The sequence below is a fragment of the Aotus nancymaae genome, unplaced genomic scaffold (genome assembly GCF_030222135.1).
Source record: "Aotus nancymaae isolate 86718 unplaced genomic scaffold, 86718_ANA_hifiasm-v0.15.2.pri h1tg000040l, whole genome shotgun sequence".
Taxonomy (NCBI): Eukaryota; Metazoa; Chordata; class Mammalia; order Primates; family Aotidae; genus Aotus; species Aotus nancymaae.
In genome coordinates, this window is record NW_026988454.1 from 37489180 (window position 1) to 37515583 (window position 26404).

At 38.8% G+C, this 26404-nt stretch overlaps 1 protein-coding gene across 2 annotated transcripts in view; it reads right to left on the reverse strand.

The window, feature by feature from the left end:
* The window catches only part of L3MBTL3 (L3MBTL histone methyl-lysine binding protein 3), a 96789-nt gene that overhangs the window by 68470 nt on the left and 1915 nt on the right, over positions 1–26404 (reverse strand). Inside the window, exons 2-11 of one of the 2 annotated variants that reach the window (XM_012458344.3) lie at positions 21639–21750; positions 21205–21279; positions 19622–19781; positions 18056–18188; positions 16115–16199; positions 14152–14243; positions 11909–12013; positions 5255–5390; positions 3347–3438; positions 696–847 (exon numbers count right to left, since the gene is read on the reverse strand). In XM_012458344.3, coding sequence (XP_012313767.2) covers positions 696–847; positions 3347–3438; positions 5255–5390; positions 11909–12013; positions 14152–14243; positions 16115–16199; positions 18056–18188; positions 19622–19781; positions 21205–21279; positions 21639–21750 — 1142 coding nt within the window. The remainder of the gene's footprint in view (positions 1–695; positions 848–3346; positions 3439–5254; positions 5391–11908; positions 12014–14151; positions 14244–16114; positions 16200–18055; positions 18189–19621; positions 19782–21204; positions 21280–21638; positions 21751–26404) is intronic. The other variant, XM_012458349.3, reaches the window with a different exon arrangement.

Sequence of the window (26404 nt, forward strand, 5' to 3'; positions counted from 1 at the left end):
CAAAACTCCCTGAAATTTAGCAATATTTATATTAGTTAATATTCACTTATCCTGTAACAAGCCATATTTTATAAAGATAGCTGTTACTTCTCTAAAATGTTCTCAATTCAAGTGTACTCTAGAAGGAACTAAACACTTTAGAAATGCCTTTTATCAGGAAACTGAATTATAGCAATCAATGAACATGAATTGGGTATCAAAAATCCTTACTGCAACTGTTGAATCAAAATACAATGGCTTTATTATAATTATTTTATAATTACATAATTTTAACATATGTTGCTTTTACTACTCCGTGCAGTGTATCTAAAAACTGCAATCATTAAAAATAATATTCTTCAATATATTTTGTCCTCAGCTATTATGAATACTCAAATTAGCTGGTGGGCATGAAAATAAGAAGGAAAGATTAAAATATGTGTGAACATACATTAGGAATGTGGGGTGTAGAGACTGAACTTCCATGGTAGGAAGTCAATAAAATACAAATCATAAAGTAGAATTAAAGGATGTTGTTTAAAATACATGCCATATGGAACAGGTAAAAAATTAAAAATCTGTAATAGGAAAAAGTAGGCAAATTTTTTTTTGTTGTGTTATAAGCTTTGCATTCTTACTGTTTTTAAACCATGTACTTGGTTTACTTGGATAAACATTAAATTTTTAAAAGCACACAACAATGGAAAATGTCTCACCAATAGTCATAGCTTTCATCCCAGTTGTCAAAATGTACCAGGAAACGATTGTCCACCATATCTGTTACCGTAGCAACACAGATGAATGTGGGATTCTTTTTGTCTACTGCCTCAAGCTTCATACCAACTCGAAAGCCCGATGGGATCACTGTCTATGGAAACACACAGATTTAATTAGAGATAAGCACACACTTAACCACAAGACCTGCACACTCTCTGCACCTCCTGCTCACAGGCCTGGCATCCACTGCTGTATTCACATAATTTCAAAATCATATGCCAGTTTCACAGCAGGGTCGCTTTCCAACAAGCAGCAATTTAAAAAAAAAATGCCCTACTGCTACACCCAATTAGCTATCTGGGCCTCAAAACGAAAAATCCATCACCTCACAGAGTTTAAAATAATTAATTTTAACATGAGTTTTGATAACTTAATTAGAAAACTATAAGTTTTATTCACCATATAGTTCACATTTTGCCCTTTTTTTCTTGATTACAGACTTAACAATGAAAATTATTCACACAAAATATGCACTTAATCAAGTTAAAAATGTGCATGAGTCAGCACAAATTCACTCCCACTTCTGAAAATCTCTCTCAAAAGAGTACTCTACTGAAAGTAGGTCATCTTCATATATGAAAGGCTGCAAATTATTATAACTTTTACTCAACACTTCAGATACATCTTATTCCTAACAGCAACAAAAGAATTGGCTGTTGATGTACACAGTTATTCAAAATAGTTGGTAACTTAAAGAAATCCACAGATAATCAGTCATTCAGATCATGGAACAAAAACAGTAAAAATCTATAGGAGTTAGTGCTTGAGGTACAGTTATGTATAAACATCTCTTACAATCTTTTATGAGGAAAAATATCTTTATCTATCTATCTATCTATATATATATAATAGACTAGTATACCTAGATATCAATTATGCCAATCACAACACAATATAAGTCATTTCTTCCCTTTAAAAAAAAAACACTGTTCAGACTCATTATTATAATTATTCTACTTTAAGTAAAATAGATACTATCTCTCATTTCACTATGATTATACAACTATCATTGTAAAAATGTAGACAGCCGTGTATCTGAAAATGTTAGAATAAGTAATGTCTGAATGAAACAGGCACTAATGCTACACAGAAATCTTTACTATGAATTTAGTACTGAAATTTATCTGAGTTCTGACCATAAATGTCTGAGGATTCTGAGGTAGAGGAATCCAGAAATGGAAAAAATTAATTGTCTCTTAGATACGAAACACAGAGCCTGAGATTAAGCTGTATGCTAGCAATGCATAGAATTTAGGAGGACAGTTCAAGGCAGTTAATCAAATCCCTGACTGAAGTCATCATCAGAGAACCAGACAGGGATTAGGAAACTTGGAGCAGAGACAGCAGGCTGCTGAGTTTTCCACCGAACTGACCTTCCTCTCTGGGATAAGTTTTGACACACCAACTGACAATGCACTATTACATTTCAGCAAATTACGCTATCCTCTCAATTAACATGTTTTAAAATAATACGCTGGCTCATTAACACTATTAGTAACCTAAACACACAAACACACATGCACACAAACACAATTTGTTAGTTCTCTAATTCAACCTGGTTTGTGTTCGATTAAATCAGAGAATATTCCAGCCATTAGATTGACGCTCTCAAACCAACTGGTTTATACTGTTTCTCAAATGGAGGGTTTTGGGAATGAGGAGGTTTTTCCCTGCTTTTGATGTTTGTTTATTTCCATTTGGAGGGAATCTGTCAGTGAAACATTACTGCTTCTCCCCACTGTCTCACTGAATGCTACCTGCCTGGTGACTTTGGGAAGGAGGAACTGATCATACTAGAAAGAAAGCTGGGCTGCAGGGTGCACAGTTTCTACTCTGCTCCTCAAGGGTCTAGTGTTCCCTGCACTTGGGGGATGGGGCCAAAAGGAAAATTAAATCTCTTCAATTCTAGGGTTCAGAATCAAGCTTATTTGTCTGCAGTTACAGGCCATGCACGTCCTCCAACTTAGCTCTGACCATCTGTAAAGATGGAATTTTGGTTTTCTACTGGATTGCTCTTTATTCTTTCCAACTAGATCAGAACTTGGGAAAAGAAAAATGTCATGAATCAGGTCTGCCAACAGAGGAACATGTTATGGAAGGTAGGAATACAGGTCAAGAGGTAGAAAAGAGACACACATCCAGACTTTGCTTCTGTTTACTGTAAACAAAGCTATAAGCTAGAGTGAAGACAAGTCACAGTCTCCAGTGACCTCCTACATATAAACTGAAACAGGGCTGCCTTCATCTGGCTATGTGAATCCCACTTGAACAGCACTACCAAATAAGTGATAATAACAATAAAATATCTCAGCCAATTTAATTTTTTACGCATCTTTATTGTAAATCTCACCTAAATCTTGTACTATCTTGTCTTCTACTGTGCAATAAAAGAGATAACCATAATATGGCTATAAAACATATTTATTCATGAAGATTTTAAGCTAATTTTAAACTTTAATTAAGGTAAGAGTACTCTATTTACCAAGGCAATAAAATTTATTATAGTTCTTTGCTATCACTTGTAATTGATCCTATGAGACACTCAAAAAACGTCTTCCTTTGAAAGGAAACATGTTTTGTATGTACTTACTATATTCTGATTTTCAAATAATGACTTAGGAGCAGCTTGAGCTTTACATGTCTTAAGATAGGTCTGCCAGTTAAATTCTTCTTCTTTATAACCTGGAGAAAGCACGTATGAACAGACTGATTCAAATATCAAAATATTTTACACTTAGTTTTCTAGTCCTACTTTTATCTCTAACTCCAACATGCCGAAATCAATCAAATGACTTTTTCAATAAACAAATTTTAACTCATAATTCATAACTATGGATATTTAGAATATGTTTATTTTCAACAAGCTATATTATTATTTTCCAATTCTGAATGAATGGTAATGGATATAAAGAAAAGGATTAAGGAAGCAAATACATATTACACCTAGGGCACTAAATTTTTACTATCAGGGTATTTCTACCAGTATTCAGGTAGAATTCCTCAGCAATACAGATACTGAACTGGAGTGGTCAAAATTCTTTGTTTTTCTCTCACCTAGCCTATTTTGGGAAGACTAACTTACAGAAACAAGTGGGAAGCTGGAAATAATAGAAAGGGAACAGGCAAAATCTTTTTGGCCTATCACCTCAAGAAGGACAAGTAAAGGTTTATGAAGTAAGGATGCTGGCAAATTACAATAAGGGAAATGTCCTTCCCTTAATTTTTTACAATTTCATTGAAGTTAACATTTTCTTAAAAAAGGAAACTCAGCATCTTATTTTATCTGCGGATGTGCTCTCTTTTACATTCATCAAAGTCCAAAAGGCACCATGACAAGAACAGCTAATAATTTACCATATGTAAGAGATCAATTCATGGAAGGCTTATAGATTTTCTTTTTCACCCTCACCTTTCCTATGCGATTTTGTTTAATCTTTCATCTATACACCACTTTGCCACTATTTTTTCATTTACAACAAAGGGGATGGCTAATGCATTAAAGCCCTGAGACAGGCCACAAATATCAAACTAGTAACCTGAATTTTTGACATCAAGTAAACAAAAAAAATGTAATGATTAAAAAAGAAGAGAACAAGATGTTACTAAACATGGCCAGCACAGAGGCTCACACCTGCAATCCCAGCACTTTGGGAGGCCGAGGTGGGCAGATCACTTGAGGCCAGAAGTTCGAGACCAGCCTGGCCAACATGGTGAAACTCTGTCTCTACTAAAAATAGAAAAATTAGCCAGGCATGGTGGTGGGCGCCTGTAATCCCAGCTACTCAGGAGGCTGAGACAGGAGAATCGCTTGAACCTGGAGGGAAGTGGTTGCAGTGAGTGAAGATCACACCACTGTACTCCAACCTGGGCAACAGAGCCAAGACTTTGTCAAAAAAAAAAAAAAATTACAGAATACATTAGGGAGAGAGCAAAAAACATGATATTCACTGGTGAACTATAATATAAAGAACTCAAATATAAGAAAAGTAATTGCTATGAGTTCAACCCCCCACCTAAGCCAATTTTTAGTGTTACAGTCTTCTTGCCAATCTCCTAAATATTAAGATCTATAAGTTCATGCAGAATTTCTCAGAATTTTCTATATACTGAAAACCTGATTTGAAAAATTAGCTTAAAACAGTTTACACTAAACTTAGTTATGTAAACTAATTTAAACTAATTTTTCAAATCAGTTTTTTCAAAGATGTATATATTTAATGATAGAAATTTGCAGGTAAACATCATTTGTAGTCAAAGTTGAGTATCATGAAAATGTTATGTTACATAAAAATAAGTATGCGAACATAGTTTATTTTCTTAAGTTGAACTGTACTTTTATTTCTTTTACTTTAATAAATGTATTTTCATCATGAACAATAAGGGTAAATTTGCGCCTATCTGAATTTTCATAAAGCCTGAATTTTTAAAAATTCTAACATAGCATGTAAGAAAATGAGTTTTTACTGAATTTAAAATATGAAACAGAAACTGACAAAACCTTTTGGAGGATGGAGTTTGTGGCCGGTTTTCTCACACCACCCAACCGGGTGGATATCCAGAGCGTCTGCATTGACCCAGAAGTCATAGCAATCGGAATACCCATCAAAGTGAAGTTTTATCCGGTATCCACAAACCTAAAACAGGTAAAGCAGGCTGAATTATTTCTTTAACCCAGAATATTCATGTACATATACAAAAATAAACATGGACACCAGGCATGATATAGCCTTAATGTTAATCAAACCACCCACATTAACAGCAAACAACTATACAGATATCCAGAATTTAAAGGCCAAGGCTATTAAATTGGGAAGAGCTGAGCTGGGGGTTTCTGGCAACATTCTTAGTTACATTAGGAGCACATGGATATGGGGCAAAGACTGATTTCCCACAAGTGTAGGTCCTTTCTCCACTCCCTATACTGTACCAGGATATGTCCCCAAGGTGAGCTGGAAGGCAAGTAGCCACACCAGCACAGCACACTCAGCTCTAACATGGCCCCAGAGTGGACGCTCTGCCCTGCACTGAATGCTGCAGACCACGGCTGGTGCAAATGCAGAGAAGTCAAGCTTCTCTTCTCCACCAAAGCTGGATTGGAAGAAAGAAAGAAAAGTGTCTCTCCTAGTTTATTACTTGGATGAGACAGGCTCCTAATAATGCTAGTAAGAACTCATGCTGTATAACACATGTTGTACATATGTCTACAGGGCTCCACTTAGGAACATTCTGATTTAGAAGGTCATGTGGGCTTAAGAGACCTGAGCTGGATCATATCCTTCCCTGGGCTCTCAGAGAGTAGGTTCAGCCCCTCAGTCTTCTTCCCACTAGCACAAGCAGATGTACTCAAGTAGAAACACATACTACACCAGACATCTACCCCCTCCAGGAGCACCTGTCCTGCAGAAGCCTGAATGAGGAACTTAGACCAGAGTGCAGGGCCAGGGTAATTAATCCTCAAAGTGAGGTAGCTGTACAGTTACTGTCATGGAAAGTTCTCTAAAACATACTGCTAAAAGTCAAGTGGCAGAACTAACATAGAATGAGTTAGTTTATGAGAAAATTAGACACATGGGGGTCCACATGTATATTTATGGGTATATAATTATGTATACATGCATGTATGTGTGTATATAGATACATAAGTATATGCATTTATATACATAAACACACTTATTCATATATATGTAAACACATAGTAAAAAGAAGTCTGGACAAATATTTGCCAAAATATTAATAATGATTTCTTCTAGGAAGTGATAGAAAAGAAGGGGCAAAAAGGAAATGATGGACTTTTCATATTTTCTCTTATATATCAGTATTTTTTCAATTGGAATGTATTGATATATCACATACATAAAATTTACAACTAAGCTGACTACCCCCAGAGAACAGAGTCTCTCCATAGAGCTGAGATTGGAATCCCTGGGAAATACAAGCTCTCAAGAAAGGCTGGGGCTACCCCCACTCCCTGCAGCCGCCCCATGCAAAGAAGGCTGCTTCTCTCCTCTGTCTCACAGTCAGCTGTCTCTGGCCGATCCTAAAAGCTCAGCCCCTTTAGTAACTTACAGCCTCTACTTTCTGGTGGGCACACCGTTCTGAGCTTCTGCTCCCTTGAGCTGAGCTCTCTCTCTGTTGTCCCCCCAGTCTCTATCTCAGGCTGTCTGGAAAGCTATGCTTTGAGAAACAACCTCCCACATCCTCATCCTTCTTGCTCAAAGTCATACCTAGCTCATCCTTCTCGAGCCTTTCCCTAAGGCTGCTCCTCTTCCCCACTCTACTTCCTGCAGACACAGGTGGAGTTGCTGCCTCCCACCACACCACGGATCCTAGGCCAGTTCTCCTCCAAGGCTTGAGCCACGTGGCTGAAGCAACTCTCCTGCTCTTCCTCCCCCATGCTAACCTCCCAAACACTTACCCTGGCTTATTCTCTTCCTCTCATCTGAGTACTTTCATCATATATACGCATGACTCTTCTAGTACCTTGGCGTTGTGGCTCCCTTCCTCTCTGCTTCAAGCCCTCACTCCCATGAATCTAGTCCCCAACAAGAACTGCTCTGTTTCTTAATATTAAATGTAAAAATCCAAACCTAGGGCACATACTCCTATTCCAGTTTGCAAACTCAGTTACTCCCAGCATGCCTCTTCCTTAATCTCAACAGAAACTCTAGTATCTCACACTGATCCCTCTACTTCCTCCCTAGCAGCTCCCCTCCCCGCAAGCCTTCCTGTCCTAGCAATCACTTAAAAAACGTTTTCTTGCCAACATCTAAAAATTTCTGCCCTGATATCCTTTGCAAACATTTGCTGGTGACATTCCATCATTTCAGGTATCCATCTTGTCTATACCTAACAGTCTAGTAAATGGCGCTGGGACGGAAAAAATGACATACCGCCAGTCTTCATTATTCACGTGTTGTGTTCCATATTTATGACTTCATCTACTTGCTACAATTTATTTGTAACCCCAAAATAATACCCACAGTTTTCATGGACATGCACAGAATGACAACACTTTTGAGTCACTCAACATGTATGTTCCCAGCTGAAGTCAATCAAGAAGGCGCTTTACCTTCTTGTTTCAGTTCTCATACTGGGAACAAGGGTCTTTTTAGTGCTGCACGTTTTACATTTTTGTGCTTTTTCTGGGTGATACTGCTGTTTAAAATGGCCCCTGACATAGTGCTGAAGTGTTATTTAGTGTCCCTAAGTGTCAAAAGGTTGTGATGTGCCTTACAGAAAAGGTACTTGTGCTAGATAAGCTTCATCAGGCAGGAGTGATAGTGCTCTTACTTGTGAGTTAATTTTAATGAATTAACAATATATATGAAATGAGGTATCTTTAAACAGAAACACACATAAAACAAGGTTACATACTGATCAGTACACGAAAATGTGACCAGAGGCTCACAGGAAGCTAACCCGCTATTTCCCCCCAAGAGCGATGGTTCCATACTTGCTAATTTGCGGAGCATAACTACTGCAAATAATGAGAATGGAGCAAGAAGAATCAACTCTACCTCAATGCTGGGCTCTGCCACTGCATGGCACTTCTCCTCCATGGTCCTGCTAAGCTCCCTCTCCCATCCTTCACTGCAGCCTTTTCAAATCCTCCTCCTTCTCCTTCAGCTTCTAATCCCACTTTCTCCATCCTCATTCTCAGCTAGTAATTTGCCTTCTAACACAAATTTGCCTTTTTGTGTGCCTCCAAACCGAGAAGTCTCCCTGTATATCCATGAGCCCTACTTCTTTGCCCCTCCTTCCTGTTAAAATGCAAGAGACTCCTTCTCCTGCCTAAGACTGGGATCTCCGCATGTACTCTGGGTCCCATCGTCTCCCAGGCCTCTTCTCTGAACCTTCTAATACTCTACTCCCTAGTGGCTTCTTCAGAGTTCAAATGCTATGTTCTCTTACCATTGCAAAGGGGGCAGGGAAAAAAAAAGAAGCCAAGAAGGGAAAAAGGGAGGGAGGAAGGAAGATAAAAAGAGAAAATTAACATGAAAAGTAGCAATATGCATCAAAAATTTAAATGTAGTTTAAATGTCCACACTTTTCACCTGGCAATTCTAGAGATAGATCCTAGACCTACTTATAGATACAAAAGGATGCTCACCAGACCTTTTTTTTCTGAATAATGAAAAAATGAGGATCACTCAGTTGTTCAATATGAGAGCAGTTCAATGAATTACGGTCAATTCCGTAAAATGGAGTACTACCCAACGGTTAAAAAGAGTACGTTTGCCAGGCGTGGTGGCTCATGCCTGTTATCCAAGCACTTTGGGAAGCCAAGATGGGAGGACTGCTTAAGCCCAGGACTTCAAGACCAACCTGGGCAACATAGCAAAACGCCATTTCTAAAAAACAAAAAAAATAAAAATTAGCTGGGCATCAGGTGGTGCACGCTTGTGGTCCCAGCTACATGGGAGGCTGCAGTGAGAGGATCGCTTGTGCCCAGAAGGTTGAGGATACAGAGAGTCATGGTCACGTCACTGCACTCCAGCCTGAGTTAGAGAGAGAGAGACTCTGTCTCAAAAAAAAAAAAGAAAAAGAAAAAGTGTGTGTGTGTGTGTGTGTGTGTGTGTGTGAAAAACAAAATGCAATACATATTTTTATACACAGAGAAAACATCTGGAAGGCACACAGTCAACTATTAAGGGTCACACTCTCTGGGATATGGAATATGGAAGGAAGGAAGGGTGATGGGAAACAGGACTTTTATTTTTTATTAATATGCACTCTTACACTATTAATAAAGTTTTCATAATGAGCAAACATTACTTTTATAATAAAAAAGTAGGGAAGGTAAAAATAAATCTGCAAAAACCAAAAGCTGAAAAACACAGACACATACCAGAAAAATTCCCTTTCTCTTTTACAGCTAAATTTCTCAAAAGCAGTCTATGCTTACCACTTCCTCACAATGATTTTGTAAAACTCAGTTCTGTCCCCAAACACTCCAATTGCCCTGGCCCTAGACACAAGTCCCTCGAGAACAACCACAGCATCTGACACTGCTGCTTCCTCCCCACTTCAACTGCCCGCTCTCCTGGCTTCTGCTGCAGGCCCCTGTTCTGGTTCCTTTCTCTGTCTCTCGCTGTTCCTTTTCAGGATCCTGCTCTACGCTTTCTCCTGCACCCACCTCTTACATAATGGTATTCTTCAGGGCTAGCAACTCACACCTTGTCCTCTCTCTGGGCAGTATTATCCACTTCAAAGGACAAACACCAAAAACTCTGACCCTCCCCTTCCAACTCAAAAGGGTCTAACAAAAACTCAAGTCCAGGAAGAAGAGAACATACAATGTCTGATCAAGATTAAGAGTGACAGTATTCTCACTGTAAATAAAACCTACAAAAATGTTGCACAACAGTTCTGATATGAGTAAGAGAATCCAGTTACTTCCTTTCACTACATATTATATTATTACAGCTGCAAGTTCCTTTAACACTCAATGCCTCAAGTTTCTCATCTGAAAAATGGGAGGGAATGGGTTCTATCTCAAAAGATTGTTTTGAGAACTAATAAGAGCAATCAGATGGGCCGGGCATGATTACTCATGCCTGTAATCCTAGCACTTTGGGAGGCTGAGGCCGGTGGATCACCCGAGATCAGGAGATCGAGACCAGCCTGGCCAACATGGCGCAACCCCATCTCTACTAAAATTCCAAAAATTGGACAGGTATGGTGGCACACACCTGTAGTCCCAGACACTCAGGAGGCTGACGTGTGAGAATCACTTGAACCTGGGAGGGGAGGGATGCAGTGAGCCAAGATCGTACCACTGCACTCCAGCCTGGGTGACAGAGTGAGACTCCGTCTCAAAAAAAAAACAGGAGCTAACAGATAAAAAGCACTTTGATTAGCCACTGGCACATAGTATGCCCTATGTAACTGTAGGTGATCGATGACTGAGACTGTCATCATCTAGCTATCACACGGTACTGTGTTCTGCAGAAGCCAAGCTTCTTACAAGTTCACTAGAAAATTAAAGAACAGTATGATACCTGAAACTAGTACACAAGACTATCTTATTCTTTCGGGAGGAATTCTTCAAGTAGATATACCTGTGGCTCAAGGGAGGGAGCAAGGAGGAGGTTAGCATAGGAGGAAACACATTTTTTAAAGTACTCTCAGTAATACATGTATGTATGACTGACTTGGTCATTTTTTCCTGAAAAATTCCAGAGAGATACTTCCAAATACTAAAAAAATAAGTATCTACTGTTCTGTTCCTTATGTTAAAGAACACAGTAGGGCAAAGGCTACAGAATCAAACAGACATGGGTTCAAATTCTGGTTCTACCACTTCGAAGCTGTGTGGTCACAGTTTCTAAAGCATTCTCAGTAACATATTAGACTGAGATATGTATTTATATATTTGGTTTTGTCTTTTTTTAATTTTTTTCCCAAAAAATTTCACAGAGATACCTTGAAGTACTAAAAAAAATAATAATAATAAATATCTGTTGGTCTATTCCTTATGGCAAAAGCTATGACATCAGACAGACACTGGTTCAAATCTGGGTTATACCACTTTGAAGCTGTGTGGTCTTCCATCACTTCATCATTCTGAGCCTCAGTTCTCTAATCTACAGAACAGAGCTTGAGAAAAACCATGACCTGCACAGGATTCTTTTTTTTTTTTTGGAGAACATTGGTCTTTATAGTCACTTTGATATGACTCTTTTTTTTTTTTTATTGCATTTTAGGTTTTGGGGTACATGTGAAAAACATGCAAGATTGTTGCATAGGTGCATACATGGCAGTGTGATTTGCTGCCTTCCTCCCCTTCACCTATATGTGGCATTTCTCCCCATGCTATCCCTCCCCAACTCCCCACCCTCCGCTGTCTCCCCCTACTCCCCCCCAACAGACCCCAGTGTATAGTGCTCCCCTCCCTGTGTCCATGTGTTCCCATTGTTCAACACCCGTCTATGAGTGAGAACATGCGATGTTTGATTTTGTGTTCTTGTGTCAGTTTGCTGAGAATGATGGTTTCCAAGGATTCTTATAAAGATTAAATGAAATAATGTACACAAAACAGCAAGCACTGCACCTGACATGAAGTAAGCGCTCAACCAATGGCAGCTTTTCCTCATTTTAAATCCCCATAATCACCATTTTATCTTAAAAATAAAGATGAGGCAAAGCTTACCTCTGCCACAGTGAGGACACAGTACACAGACTGATGCTCGGGGTCCACGCCTTCTAATTTCATGCCAACTTTGAATCCATTTTTGTTATATGGAAAGGATTGATACTAAAATGCAAAATGACAACAGCTTTAATCTCTTATCCCAAAGATCTAGTTAAAAATCTAGTTACCATTTTAAAAATAAAGATGATTTAACCAAATACATAACTTCTAAAACCCAAAGAAAAAAAAATCAATAAATAATCCAATTAAAAAAATGGACCAAGGCTATAAATAGGTCACAAGAATGGAAATGTAATGGCATATAGCCTTTGTCTCTGACATATTTGTAAAGATGCTCGACCTCATGCAGGAGAGACATACGAAGTAAAATTACACTAAGATGTGTTTCACCTATTAGGCTGATAAAGATCTAGAAGGTGAACAACACTGTATAGGAAAACAGATACGTACACACATCACTAGGAAGAATGAAAATTGGTACAACTTCTAGAGATTTCATAATATCAATCAAAAAATTCTTTTTGAGGCAACAATTCTAATTCTAGGAAATTATCCAAGAGCTACTCAGACACGTGAAAAATGACAGGTGTACAAGATTATTCACTAAACCATTAGTAAAAGATTTGGAAGAATATATGTATGTATGTGCAAATCAATAGGGAGCAACCTAAATTATTATAGAACAGGCCTAAGATGTAATACTATGTATTAGTGTAAAAGAATAGTGAAGGGATTCATGACTCAGATAAACATCCTCAAATTGTCAAGTTAAACAAAAAAAAAGCAAAGCCCAAAAAGTATACAACATATGCTACCATTTGGTTTAAGACAGAAAGGGAAGGATCTGTGTGTGTGTATATATATATATTTTTTGCTTATATGAACATAGAATTTTCCAGGAAGGGAATAAAGAACTGGTAACACTGGTTACTTCAGGAGAGGCAAACCTGGTGGCTGGGAGACAGGGCTATGAGAGATATTCTTTATACTATTGTAGTACTTTTATATTTTGAATCACATGCATTTACTACTGATTCAAGGAATTATCTACATTTAAACTTTTTTTTTAATGTGAAAAAGTCTATTCTCTAAAGGACCAAAGCTTACAGAAAATAATTGCAGAGAACAAAATTATCTGTAATTACTACTATATTTAAATTAAACATTCTTAATGTAGATGTAATCATCTTAACATTTACTATTCATGACTTTTTAAAAGCTTGCTATGTTCATACCTACATAGAAATACATCTATGGCAGATGAACTACATACCATGATTAAATATAACGAAATAATTTAAACCAAGGGTCAGCAAACTATAGTCTGTGGGTCAAATCCAGCACACCATGAGTTTCTGTAAACAGTCTTACTGGAGCATAGAGGTGCCCACTTGTCTACGTATTCTCTATGGCTGCTTTTATGCTACAACGACCTGAGTTTTTGCAACAGAGACCACATGCTCTGAAATGCCTAACATATTTACTATTTGGCCCTTTACCAAAAAGTTTACCAACCCTTTTGTGTGTGTGTGTGTGTGTGTGTGTGTGTGTGTGTTTAAGAGATAGGGTCTTGCTCTGTTGGCCAGGCTGGAGTACAGTGGCAGGATCATAGCTCATGCCAACTCTGAACTCCACACTCGGCTATATTTTTAATTATTTTTTTTTTTTTTAGAGGCAGGGTCTCACTATGTTCCTCAGACTGGTCTCAAACTCCTGGCCTCAAGTGATCCTACTGCCTCAACTTCCCAAAGTGATGAGACTGCAGGTGTGTGTCACTGTACCAGGACCCCACCTTTGGTTTAGTTCATAATATAATATAGTGACCCATTTTTAGATGTTTTGTTGTGATAGTATATAAATCTTAGTAACTCATTTTTAATCTCTCAAAGCCATAATGAACATGAAATTTGATGTGAAATGTTGACATGAAATTTCCTAACATTTTTTTCTTCATCTACTAGTTTTTCATGGTAGTATTAGTATCCTTGTTAAAATTCATGATTGCAAGCCCACTGATGCTAAGAGAAAAGAGCACATGTGTCAGTGTGCACACACATATGTGGCACGGGGAAGGCACACACCCGTCAATGTTAACTGCCTTCCACATAAACACACGCATGAAAAACTGTATGCTGAAAAAACGATCCCAAGTCAAATTTCAGTGGAAACAACAATCTTAATTCAGGCTGGTATCTCAGCTCCCATGCCCTTACAGCTCATGTCTCTAGAAAGGCCCATACCTCCTTGAACAGCTTCGCCGGCACTGCCACAGCTTTCTCTTCTTCCAGGTAGGATGCCCAGCACCACGATTTCTTTCCTTTAGGAGGCAAACCTGAAAGGTAGTAGAGACTGAAATGATAGAATTTCCAAATCTAAGCAAGTAGTGATGCACTGTGAAATCACGCTTCCCTGACTAACACTCTGCCTGGCTCTTCTCTGACTTTCACAGCTGGTATCTCTCTCTCTCTCTTCCTGGCTCCTCTTCCCAAGAACCAAGATAAAAAGTGAACTGTGGTTTGCACCCACAGTGAGGAGTGTAGGAGATGGAAGTGGAAGAACTTAGAGTAAAGGAAGAAGACAGCAGGAAGTCAAGACAGAACACTGCCACAGAAACTATAGTAAGGGAGGGCTTCTAGAAGCAGGAGGCTCAAACAACTTTCCCTAAGAGATCAAGAAGTTGAGGACTGTGGAAAGGCCAGTGCATTGAGTGGCTGCTAACCTTGAAAAGGAAAGAAAAAAAACAATACAGTGAGAGGCAGATTTTTAGGTGCCAAAAGAATACATAAGTGATAATGGAGGCAGTTAGTATCAATTTTATATATTTTGGATTAATTTGACAAATACTGGAAATGAAGGAAAAATATAATAGCCTGATGGGTAGCAAAGTTGAGAGAAAGGTATTTTCGGGACGAGATTGGAACAGGTTAAGGTAGAGTACACCAAGAAAAAAAAAACCGGAAAACTTTAAGGAAAAAACATGACTGAAGGAACAAGGGACCAGAAGAGCCAGGGGCCTGAAGTTTATCCAGGGTAAAAAAGAAGGGCAAGGGAAAGAACAGTGAAAGAAACAGACATTTCCAGGCAGAGTGACGAGCAACTGAGATTTCCACCCTTCATCTCAGTGACATAAAATAGAAGGTCAGCTCTGAAAAGACACAAAAATTAAGCTGTGTGCCTGGGGCAGGTGGGACTTTTCCAATTCTTTTTGAGGAATTAACAGAACTAGGCTAGAATGCATCTGGGCACCGATGAGGAGCACGGGTTCATGGCCCTGGTTTGTCAGGACACTGTGACAGTGTAGGCTGCGAGCTGAGGCAGGCAAGGGGATGGAATCTAGTCAGGGACACCAGGGCCTCTATGGAAGTGACCCAAGGTCCACGCAGAATAACGTTGAGACAAATACTAAAGGAAAGGGCTTCAGGGCCAGCTTCCTCCTGGGAATAAAATGCTGCCTGAGGAACAACGAAAGAAAAAAAAGGCCCAGGCACAGTGGCTCATGCCTGTAATCCCAGCACTTTGGGAGGCAGAGGCAGGCAGATCGCTTAAGGTCAGGAGTTTGAGACCAGCCTGGCCAATACGATGAAACCCTGTCTCTACTAAAAATACAAAAATTAGCTGGGTGTGGTGGTGCACACCTGTAATCCCAGCTACTTGGGAGGCTGAAGCAAGAGAATCACTTGAACCTAGGAGGTAGAGGCTGTTGTGAGCCAGGATTGTGCCACTGCACTCCAGCCTGAGTGACAGAGTGGAACTCAGTCTCAAAAAAAAAAAAAAAAGAAAAAAGCTTCCATGCTAGGAGCTCGTGTTTTGAGAGGGAACATTAAAAACCTAAAACTGTGGGAAATGAGCAAGAACAGAAGTGTTAATAAAGAAGCAGAAGCTGGAAGCACCTACTTGATGAGGGGCACGGGAGCAGGGAGGGAAGGAGGTAAGAAGGAAGGGAGGGAAGGAGGGAAGAAGGAGGGAAGGGAGGAAGGGAGGGAGGGAGGAAGGGAGGGATGGTTCTCATGCTTACCCTGAAACCACTTGAAAGTTATAAATTTTCACTTCTTTCCTTATCCTCAAAATCTCAATCTTTATTGACAAAACTGAATTAAAGAAAATCCTGAAGTAATACTTTAACTGCTATGACTAAAATTTCCATCTGTGTGAAACATTTTCAATTCGTAAAGTTACACTAAGACTTTATTTTCATCAGCTCACCCTGCTTTAATACAGCCGAATCCCCTCGTCTTTTCCTTCGTGCTCTCTGCGAACCCCTCAGGATTCTTACATCTTGTTTGTTCTCCTACAAAAAGAAAGGAAAACTATGACTTTAAATTCAAGAAATGTGCACCAATGCATAGAGAGCTGTTGGAAAGCACTTTTTCTGTTGTTCTTTTCTTCAGTTTTACTTTATAACTTTTAAGGAAAGTAAGAATACAGTTTATTTGAAAACTGTGTTGCTTTTGGCCTAAGGTTATTACAAAATAAGACTGTATCCACGTATTACCCGTTGGAAGGGCACAGATCCTGCTCCCCGCTCCTTGAAACACTCCACTCTCAGCTCTGTGAACACTCTGCTCTGATTTTCCTCACACCTCACTGGCTCCTCTTTCTTTGTCTCCTCTGCTGATGTCTCCTCCAATCCAGTTCCCTTCTCCACTCTTCTGAGTCCCTTTCCCTGGGTTTTCAAGGTCATCTTAGAGTCTAGATACTCCCAATCTACATCCCCAGCTTCCTCTCCCTGATCCCATGTGGCTGTATCCAAATGCCTACTTGGGATCTTCACCTGGATAGGTAATCAGCGTCTCAAATCCACGACAGCAAAGGACTCTGTTCTACCCTCCACCCTTGTCTTCCCGTTCTCAGTAAGAGACATGGGAATTGTCAAAGCCAAAATTCTAAGCATTATCCCTGATTCTTTTCTTTCCCTCACACACTCTGACAACCCCACCTCTTAACATTGATGCCCAAATCCACAGACTTCCATCTTCTTTAGCCTTCTTACATGTCTACTACAATAAACTCCTAACTGGTTTCCCTGATTCCACTCAGGGCTATAGTGGTCATTTAAAACATACATCATATCAAAGCATTCCCTTGCCTTCAACTTTCCAGCAGCTTCCCCTGACACTCAGAATACAATGAACACCCAAGACTCTTGTTTACCATAAAACCCTACAGGCCCTGGACCACACGTACCTCTTCAACTTCATCTCACTCCACCCTCTCCTAAACCACAGTGCCCAGACTTCCTTGTATTTCCTCCAACAGAACATGCTGCACAAGTTCTTGCCTTATGGACTTTCCTCTAGAAGTTCTACTACCCAGAATGTACCTCACACGTCACTTCACATAGTGGCTGCTCCTCATTAATCAGGGCACACTGTTCATGCCATCACCTTTGGGAGGGCTCCCTGACAACCCAACCTGAAGTAGTCAGCCAACCGTAATACCCTATTTTAATTCTCAACACAGCACTTATCACTAGGTGATATTTCTCCTGTTCATTTTGTTTGTGGATTAAATATCCTCTAAACAAGAATGCAATGTCTCTGCCAGGAGAGACCTGTCCTCTATTTGTCTTAGGCATCCCTCTATTCCCAGCTCCTAGAACAGTGACTCACAAGTAACAGTTGTGCAATACTGATCTTAAGGGAAACACTTCCACACCTCAAAGTTCCCTTTTCCTATAGAACCATTAACAGACGCTTTAGGAATAGGATATTTATGTCTTAATTCGCACATTTTAAATGGCTTTTCTCCAAATACACCTGGTATTTATGTGCCATTTTCTAACCATTCACATAGTTTTATGAGATCCATCTGCAATTTAATGAAATGGGATTGGCACTTTGTTCTCAAGAGGAATTTCAGATTCATCTACAAGATTAAAGGTTTTGAAATGTTCCCTCTTAACCTAGCACTAAATTTCAGGACATCCCACTTTTTCACCCTGAGAGAAGGATACTATTATTTATGATCCCCATTTTGAGATCAGGACAGCAAGGCGCAGAGAGGCCAGGTAACTTGCTAACAGTAACACAGATAGTCCTGGAACCCTTATTTGAACTCAGTGGGCTCCAAGCAGTGCTTGTTGACTATGATGCTATCCACTAAAGACACATCCCTGTGCTCCTGGTGTCAGACAGAGGCACTCACCATTTCGTCCTCTCTCTCTTCTCCATCCTCCTTGGGATCAGCTTTCAGAGATAACTTTGGTTTTTTCTTCCGACTACACTTAGGATCTTCTTCCTCGTTGTCTTCTTCTATGTCCCTTTCTTCCTTCTGATCTCTGTTGTGTTATAAACCCAATATAGTGACAGAAGCAATACCCATCAAACATTTACTTGCTGATTATCAATGCAACAATCACTTTTTTAAAAAATCACCCTCCAAAGGAAAAATCTTTAACTACCAGAAGAAATCAGTAGGCATGAGAATATCATATATCAGAAATCCTGAAAACCACTATTACATATGACATCTGTCAGGGCAGAAAATGAAAATTACCTTATATATTAATTTCAAAATTAATATATATTAGGTTCTAACAAGTTATTTATCTGTCACATCTATCATCTACACTAATAAAAGAATTATTTAGAGATACTTGTTTTCAGGGCCATTCAAACAAGGATCTAGCAGTTATTAAGAATGACAACTCCAACTGAAAAAAAGGCTAAGTGTAACTTTGTGAAACATCAGTTAGCCAAGAAAAACTGACAGTTCCCAAGCCTGTGGTGATTAAAATACATGGGAAAGTCCACTAAAATATAAACGTACAGTCATTTCTTTGCAGTGTACAATGATATGCAAGAAAAACATCTTCTGGCTGGGAGTGGTGGCTCATGCCTGCAATCCCAGCACTTTGGGAGGCTGGGGTGGGTGGATCACCTGAGGTCAGATGTTCAAGACCAGCCTGACCAACATGGAGAAACCCCGTCTCTACTAAAATTACAAAATTAGCTGGGCGTGGTGGCACATGCCTGTAATCCCAGCTACTAGGGAGGCTGAGGCAGGAGATCACTTGAACCCAGGAGGCAGAAGTTGCAGTGAGCTGAGATTGTGCCATTGCACTCTAGCCTAGGGAACAAGAGTGAAACTTGGTCTCAAAAAGAAAGAAAAAAACAGCCCCTTCTTGGTGATAAGCTGAACTTTGTCAGACAGTCCCCAAATGGGAAAGTCACACACCACTGCCAGTCACAGCTGATGCCTCTGTCTCAAAATCCTCAGTCCACAACTTGAGATCATCAGTGACACAACTCATTACATTCTTCCCTATGGCCATTTCACTCAGTTGATTATGAATCAGTGGAATCTTTATGCCATATGCAGAGTTTTAGCTGAGTTACCTAAGAATTCCCAAAATATAAACAAAACTATGCTTCTATAAATGTCAGTGTCACCCAAATCTGTATGTAGCCCAGAAAAAAACTAAACACTTTTAGCTGAGCAACAATCAAATGAATGGAAATGGAAGACTGAAGGCAGAGGCAGAGGCTGTTTTACAGATAGAATATTAATAACAGAACTCAGACCAGGCATGACAGACATCATCAGGTCCCATATAGGGGTTAGGGCCCATGTGCCACTAAAGGGAAAGTCTCTGGGAAAAAGGTATCAATAGGTGATGAATGTCAGAGAGTGCAAAACTTCTATATTCTCAGGCACCATGACATTGGACTCTAAAACTCATTTTATAGATGGAATGGGGCCAAAACCTACTTATCTTTGATGTGCCGAGCACAATTCTGGCTGCAATAGTTTCCTCCAGAAAGACACTCATCTACGTTGCCATACTGACAACAGTTCTCACAGAACTGAAGCCCTTCTACTTTCACTGGATCCTTCAACCTGAAAGGCATCCCAGTCTTCTCTGAAAAGACTAGAAGATGAAAAGAAGAAATGAAAATTAACACCATGACAGAAGACATTCTAAAACACAATTAAACTTTTTCTTCTAACAATTTTGTTAGCAACACAATAAAGAATAGTGTTTGTTGAATGAATGAATGATCAAATTATAGTGTCTGGGGAGTGTATGGGCTCTGCAGAAAATCATTTCAAGTCATTCAAATAATGAAAAAATATTCTGCAGGAATGATAAACAAAAGTTGACCAAGGCTTTTTCTACAGAGTTCAAAGTAAAATGAAGGAAATTTCATTAGTCACTAAATTCAGAAGACACATATATTATTCTGTAGAATCCTATTCTATATTTGTATCTTTCTGAAAATTTCAAAGGGTCATCCGTTATTTCACATTTATAATCTTTTGATGAATGATTTTGTTTCACTTAAATGGGTACATCAACATCTCATCTATTACACTTTTGATGTAGCACATTTCCTAAATCATAGCTATCCAAATTGTGTAGGAACTCACATTTCCTTTTGCCTGAATTGATAGGCTAATCATTCATTCAGCAAACGGTTATTAGGCACCAATTTATTCTAGACATTAATAATGACAGTAGAGACCTTGCCCAAGAGAGCTCATAGTCCAGAAGAGAAGAGAGGCAAGAAAACCAGTGTTTATAATAAAACGTGATACATGCAATACTAGAGGCATAAACGAGGTCCAGAAGTAGTACAGAAGAAGCGATTCATTCAGCCTGGGGTAAGGTCAGAGAAGGATTTTCTGATAGAAAGCCTCAACAGGGTTTTTTGAAGGCCAAAGAGGAATTTACCAACTGGACAAAGAGAAATGGCATTTGAGCCAGAAAAAGCAGCATAAGCAAAGGCAAGAAAGCATGAAACCACGTGATGTGTTGGGAAAATTACACGTAATTCTGTGCTGCTGGCACTGCCAGAACGCAACATACAAAGAAGGAAACAGAGACTGAGGAGGCAAAGCGAGCAGGTAGGTGCAGGTCACTCATATCTTTGTATGTTCTGCTAAAAAGGCAATGAGAAATCAGTGAAGTGTCAGATAAGCAATCTACATAAGTTCCTCTGGCTTCAAGGGGCAGGACAAATCAGAAGGGGGTAAAATTAGAAGCAGAGTGACATCTGCAATAGCTCAGATGAGAGTTGATAAGAGCCTACATTAAGGCCGTGGCAAAGATGACAGGTAGAAAAGGTCAGATCTGAGACATATTAGAAAATAAAAATCAAGAGGTTTAAGTAACAAGATACGGGGATGGGAAGAACAAATTCAGGATGACTCCTATATTTCTTGCTTGTCCACTGGGTGGATGGCGCTACTGTCAACTGAAATATGGGTTAGGGAAGAAAGAGCCAGGTTTGTGGGAGGGGAGAAAGAAATAGAAAATGAATTGCATTTCAGACATGTGGAGTTTGAGGTACCTGTGGGACATCCAGGTGGAGATGTCCAGTAGGCAGGTGGAAATACGGGCCTGGAGCTCGGGGGAGAGGTCGGGGCTGGAGATGTAGATTTAGGAGTCATCAGCATATAGGTGTTAGTTACAACCATCGGAGTAGATGAGAAAAAAAGTGGCAGGCTTTTGGCTAAATCACCTGTGTAGGCTACAACATGGATTTACTTAATTTCCAACTAACCTTGTGCTACTACAGATCTGGCATGAGGAAAGAAGACAGTTTATAGTTATTTTAAAATATAAAAGCTGGCTCCTATCAGTTTCATTATAGAAATTTACCTAACAACGTGAGGCACAAATATTACCCGGGGCCTTCAAAGTTCCAGCCTATTTAAAACTTTAGACATTCATATTTTGAATCTTTCAAAAGCAAGAAATAAAATGCAGATGACCCTTCCTTACCTTCTTGAGCAGTTGGTACCATCCAAGTGGTGGTGGCAGTTGCTTTTTTAACATTTTCCATCTCATTCTCATCTGTAATAACTTCCAGGGCTCCAAACTCATTGACCCGAAACTAGCAACAGCAGCAGAAAGAGGCAAAATTTACAAAAGTGGTCAGGACAGTTATTAATTATTTAATGGCTGACACATATAGTCTTCAAGCAAATTAATTATGTGTTAAAAGTTAATGTAGACAATTATATCCTGATAAGCCTTCCACCAATACTAAGACCTTGGCATTTTACTAATTTTGTAATTCAAGGAAGGAGAACAGAACCAAGCAGCAAGGTCTGCTGAAAGATATCAACGACCCTGCTCTGCCCTGTACCATAGAGCTGGCAGCTTACTTGGATGGGCTATCATTTCAAACACACACTGTGCGTGTGTGTGTGTATGTGTGTGTGTGTGTGTGTGTGTGTGAACTAAGACTTATTTTTTCTTACATAATATTTTTTCTTGTTTAATAATCACATTTAGTAAAAAGAGAATTACTCTTTTCCCAGGCATCAACTTGTCTTGCCCAAGCTCACTTTTTTAAGAGAGAAGGAATATCCCTATCCCAGAAATAATGGCCTGGACATCCTTCTCCTTATATTGCAAGACATGAGCACAGAAAGCTGAAGCTTGAGCCACGTGACCCCAGGGCCTCACTTCCTCTTCCTTTCACTGCTCTTTAGAATTCTGCATTATCTTCACCTGCAGTCCTCTAAAACAACTGGAAATTTCTCTGAGACCTAAACAAGCGGTCTACTAGCCACAGGCCGATTTTATCACTAAAAAGCAAGAGCATCTTGATTTCACGGGCATTCTCATTCCAAATACTGAAAATTTCCTCTCACCTGACAGCAAGCTTCAGACAAAGTATGTTTCTAAAGCAACCTGGTTGTACTGTGTGTGTGCGTGTGTGTGTGTCTCGAAGGCTTAGCCATTACCTATGTGTGGAGGCCCTGTTCTCTCTGAAACAGCTAGATTCACTCACACATTCATGAGTTTCAAGCAGTTTTCTGTATTCCTTCTGTTTTTCCATAAAACAGAGTAACATTACAGACCCACTAATTTTAACAGGTGATGAAGAACTAGAAAGTTCAAAATTCAAAAGGATACTAAGATGTTTCAGATCTTTCACAGAAATTATGAGCATGCAAGTATGCAGTATTTAAGCAACCCCCACCATTTGCCAGTGCGAAAAAATCTATTTGGTCAACGTGCCAATAGAATTATTTATTTTACTGAACTACATTCTGACTGCAAGCTGGAAAACTGTTAGGCAAAAAGTATCAATTATTTTCTTTCTGCCAGGTGAAAATAGCACCTTAAACACTGTTCTATGCATAGTCCACAATTATTATATGATTTCTAGACTAAATGTGTGGAAACGGGTAAGGAACGTGAGAACGTTTTCTCCCTGCTACGTATTCCAGATACAACGTCCCAGGTAGGTGAGTATTATACCAAGTGTGTATACTGAAATGTCTATATAGGAAGAGGTAAAAATGTATTTAGAAGGAAAAGAGCTAAAAATAACTTTACTTTTGGAAAAAGAAATCTTTAAAAAAATGTTTTTAATGATCATGCTGAAGACAGAATATCTCAAAATAAGGCTGACAGTACCATCTGCTGGGCAAGAGCAGAAAAAACAAGCTATCATGATAATTATTAATTAATGATATTAAAGAATGTGGAAAAAAATCAATTTGAATTAAAATAAAAAAATAATAGGCATAAGCTTGACAATGTACTTCAGGTAAATTTACTTTTATCATATGTTACTGATGTTAACTTACGCTTATTTGACAAATATGAAACGTAAGAAATAGCATCAAACATTTACATTAAACAGAAATTCTCCCATGGCTTAAGTTTTCAAATTGCTGTAAAACAGCAAACCACCTTCCATTTCAAACACTGAGAGAGAAAACACCACTGAGTGGAATTTCCAAGTCAGAACTCAGACCTATGACACCTAGAAGCTTCAGTTTCAAATACTTTCAAAGTTAAAAGGAAAGATTCCCACAATGCAACATTCAATCCCAGTCAGCTTTTCCTTCTCCTCAAATTTATTGCCAGTAACTGACCTACAGTCTAAGTACAAAGTAAAGATGCAATGTCACTTAGGGACACAGTTCACTCTTCTAAGGCAGAGATCCACAGATAGACTTTGAGGGTTGATTAATCCCATAAAATACATACAAAATTATGATATGTGCACATACAAAGTTTTCATAAGATTCATAATTTTCAACGCATACTATAAGCCTGAAAAAATAAAAAACATCTGCTCTTACCAAAGTTGCTTATCTCAAAAATTAAATATCTCAATACACAAAAACATACAGGATCAAATTTTTCTCTGACTTTTCAATTTGAACTTACTGCGTCTTCCACAACATTGCTATGGTAGAAAATATTACACCACAAAGGTTGTTAGGTCCTGCTAACATTACTGAAGTCCTACAGACAGAATTCCAGAAAGACTGATACATTTCCCAACACTATGTTTTCCAATAAAACACCCAGGTTCTGAAATTGGTGATGCTTTTACAAATGGTTTTGGAATGATGAAACCTTCACCTTTGTTCATATATTTTTTAAATCATTAGTTCTAACTTAGAGAGCTAAAACATGTATAAAAATTTGTCAAGTGGCTCCACTCTACAACCAAGAAAGTCAAAATTATAAACTTTACAAAAGGGATTTAATATTAAGCAAACAAAACACATCTGCTAACCTTTTCTGCATGTAGATACATCCAGGTCGATCAGAAAACAATTATGCCTAAATATATAAGGGACTGCACATGTTTTGTTTGTTTGGCTTGAACTACCTTTAATTGATTCAATTCTCTTTTTTATTTTTGGTAGAGGCAAAGAATCTTTTGCCTGTATTTGTTTTAATAATAAATCATTAAAAGGCACTGCTGAGGTTATTATTTTCATTTTATTACCCTCAATGCTGAGATCTAAATTGACTTAACAGTGTGTTTTAAGGGCAAAGATGTTTGATAACTAAATTGTTTTGAACATTAATCAAAGCAAGGCAAAACCATGTATTAAGAGTGTGGTGAATTTTCTGCCTGCTCCTGCAGGCAGGGTCTTGCTCTTGGCTAAGTGGCAATTATTCTTACTACACAAGATGTCATCCTCTTAGGAGTGTATCTGCATTTTACTGAGGGACCCTGAAAGACATTATGACCCAGAGAAATAATTCTCTGTGGATAAATTTCAGACATCATTAGAAGTTCAGGTAGGGAAACTGCTCAGGTACGGGAAGCCCCACCATGTCCCTCTGCACTGCCACTTAGTCACTTCCCTGTTCTTACAGCTGGCCCTGAGACATTCATCTACAAATACTAATTTGCGTTTTAAAAAGACAAGTTAGGCACTGGTAAAGTTTCCAAGGCTTGCTTAGGCAAAAATGTCTTAATGACTGTAATATTTTCCAGAATGTCAGTGGACACTTGCTGTTTCTCCCTTGACACTGAACCTTCTTAAGCTGCTCCCTCTTCTGGAAGCCCTTCTCCTTCTCTTCCCCTGTTCCTGCCTCCCTCAAGTATTCATGGAGACTCCTACGTATTTCCAGGCACCTGAAGCTGGTTATCAAAGCCTTCCTGGATCCCTCCAGCTGAAATAAATGTTTACCTCCTCTAATTCCTGTAACATTTTCCTTGCATCTCTTTTGATACGAGAGTGTTTTCTCTCTTTAGACAGCAGTATAGCAGTGGTAAGATAATCCATTTTAAATAACAGAAAAGCCTGGTTTTAAGACCCCTGCCAGGAACTGACCTAAGCAAGTCAGGCTTCCATTTCCCCATCTGTAAACTGACAAGAGAGATAGAAACTACCTTAAGAAGGGTAAAATAAAAGAAATAAAAAGATGCAGGTAGTGTTCATCAAATACTACGTTCTCTATTCTTTCCCCTACTGCACCCAGAGATGTCGTCTGTGCTCTGTTTATATAAGTTTTTGTTAGCCCAGTGTGGTGAAGGGATTCCAGCAAAAGGGAACAGTAAAAAGCGCCCAGTGTGTGAAGGCTTCAACTAGTGGTTTTGGCTGGGTAGAAAACAAGAGTGGCACTGGGAGTGAAATTAGACATGGCCAGAGAGGAAAGCAGAGGCCAGACCATCAAAAAACTCTAGCAGTAAACTTAAGGGGCTTGAACTTTACCAAAAGGATTTGGGCAACTACTAAAAAATGTTAAAAGAGAAGGGCATAACTTGATTGGATAACAATCATAGGGCTTTTACAGGAAAAGTTATTTCAAAACAGCAAAAATTGAGGCATATAAAAATCTGTTCCCATGACAAGAAATTGGCTTCTATAGATTTGCTGACTATATTAACTGAACTAATAACTTCAGCCTAGGAAATCTAGATGCCTTTACCCACTGAAAGACAGAAGCCTGGGTAGGATAAAATAGGCAAAGAATGATTTGAGAGAGAAAATGTCATGATTCATTCAAAGTTCTAATATCCTAATTTTGTGAAAAATCAATTTCTTAATCAGATTTCTAAAGCAACTTGGATTTTAAATAGGAAGCAAGTGAATTAGAAATCTTCAGTAATATAATCAATTGGGTCATCTCTGAATCTCAGATAAAAAGGGTTCTAAGATTGAAAATGACATTTAAATCATTTTTTAAGTGAGGTATCAAACTGTCTACAGTACATGAATTGGATACATGGCAATTACCCAGATAATTAGATGAGCCTGAAACTCATTATCAAATAA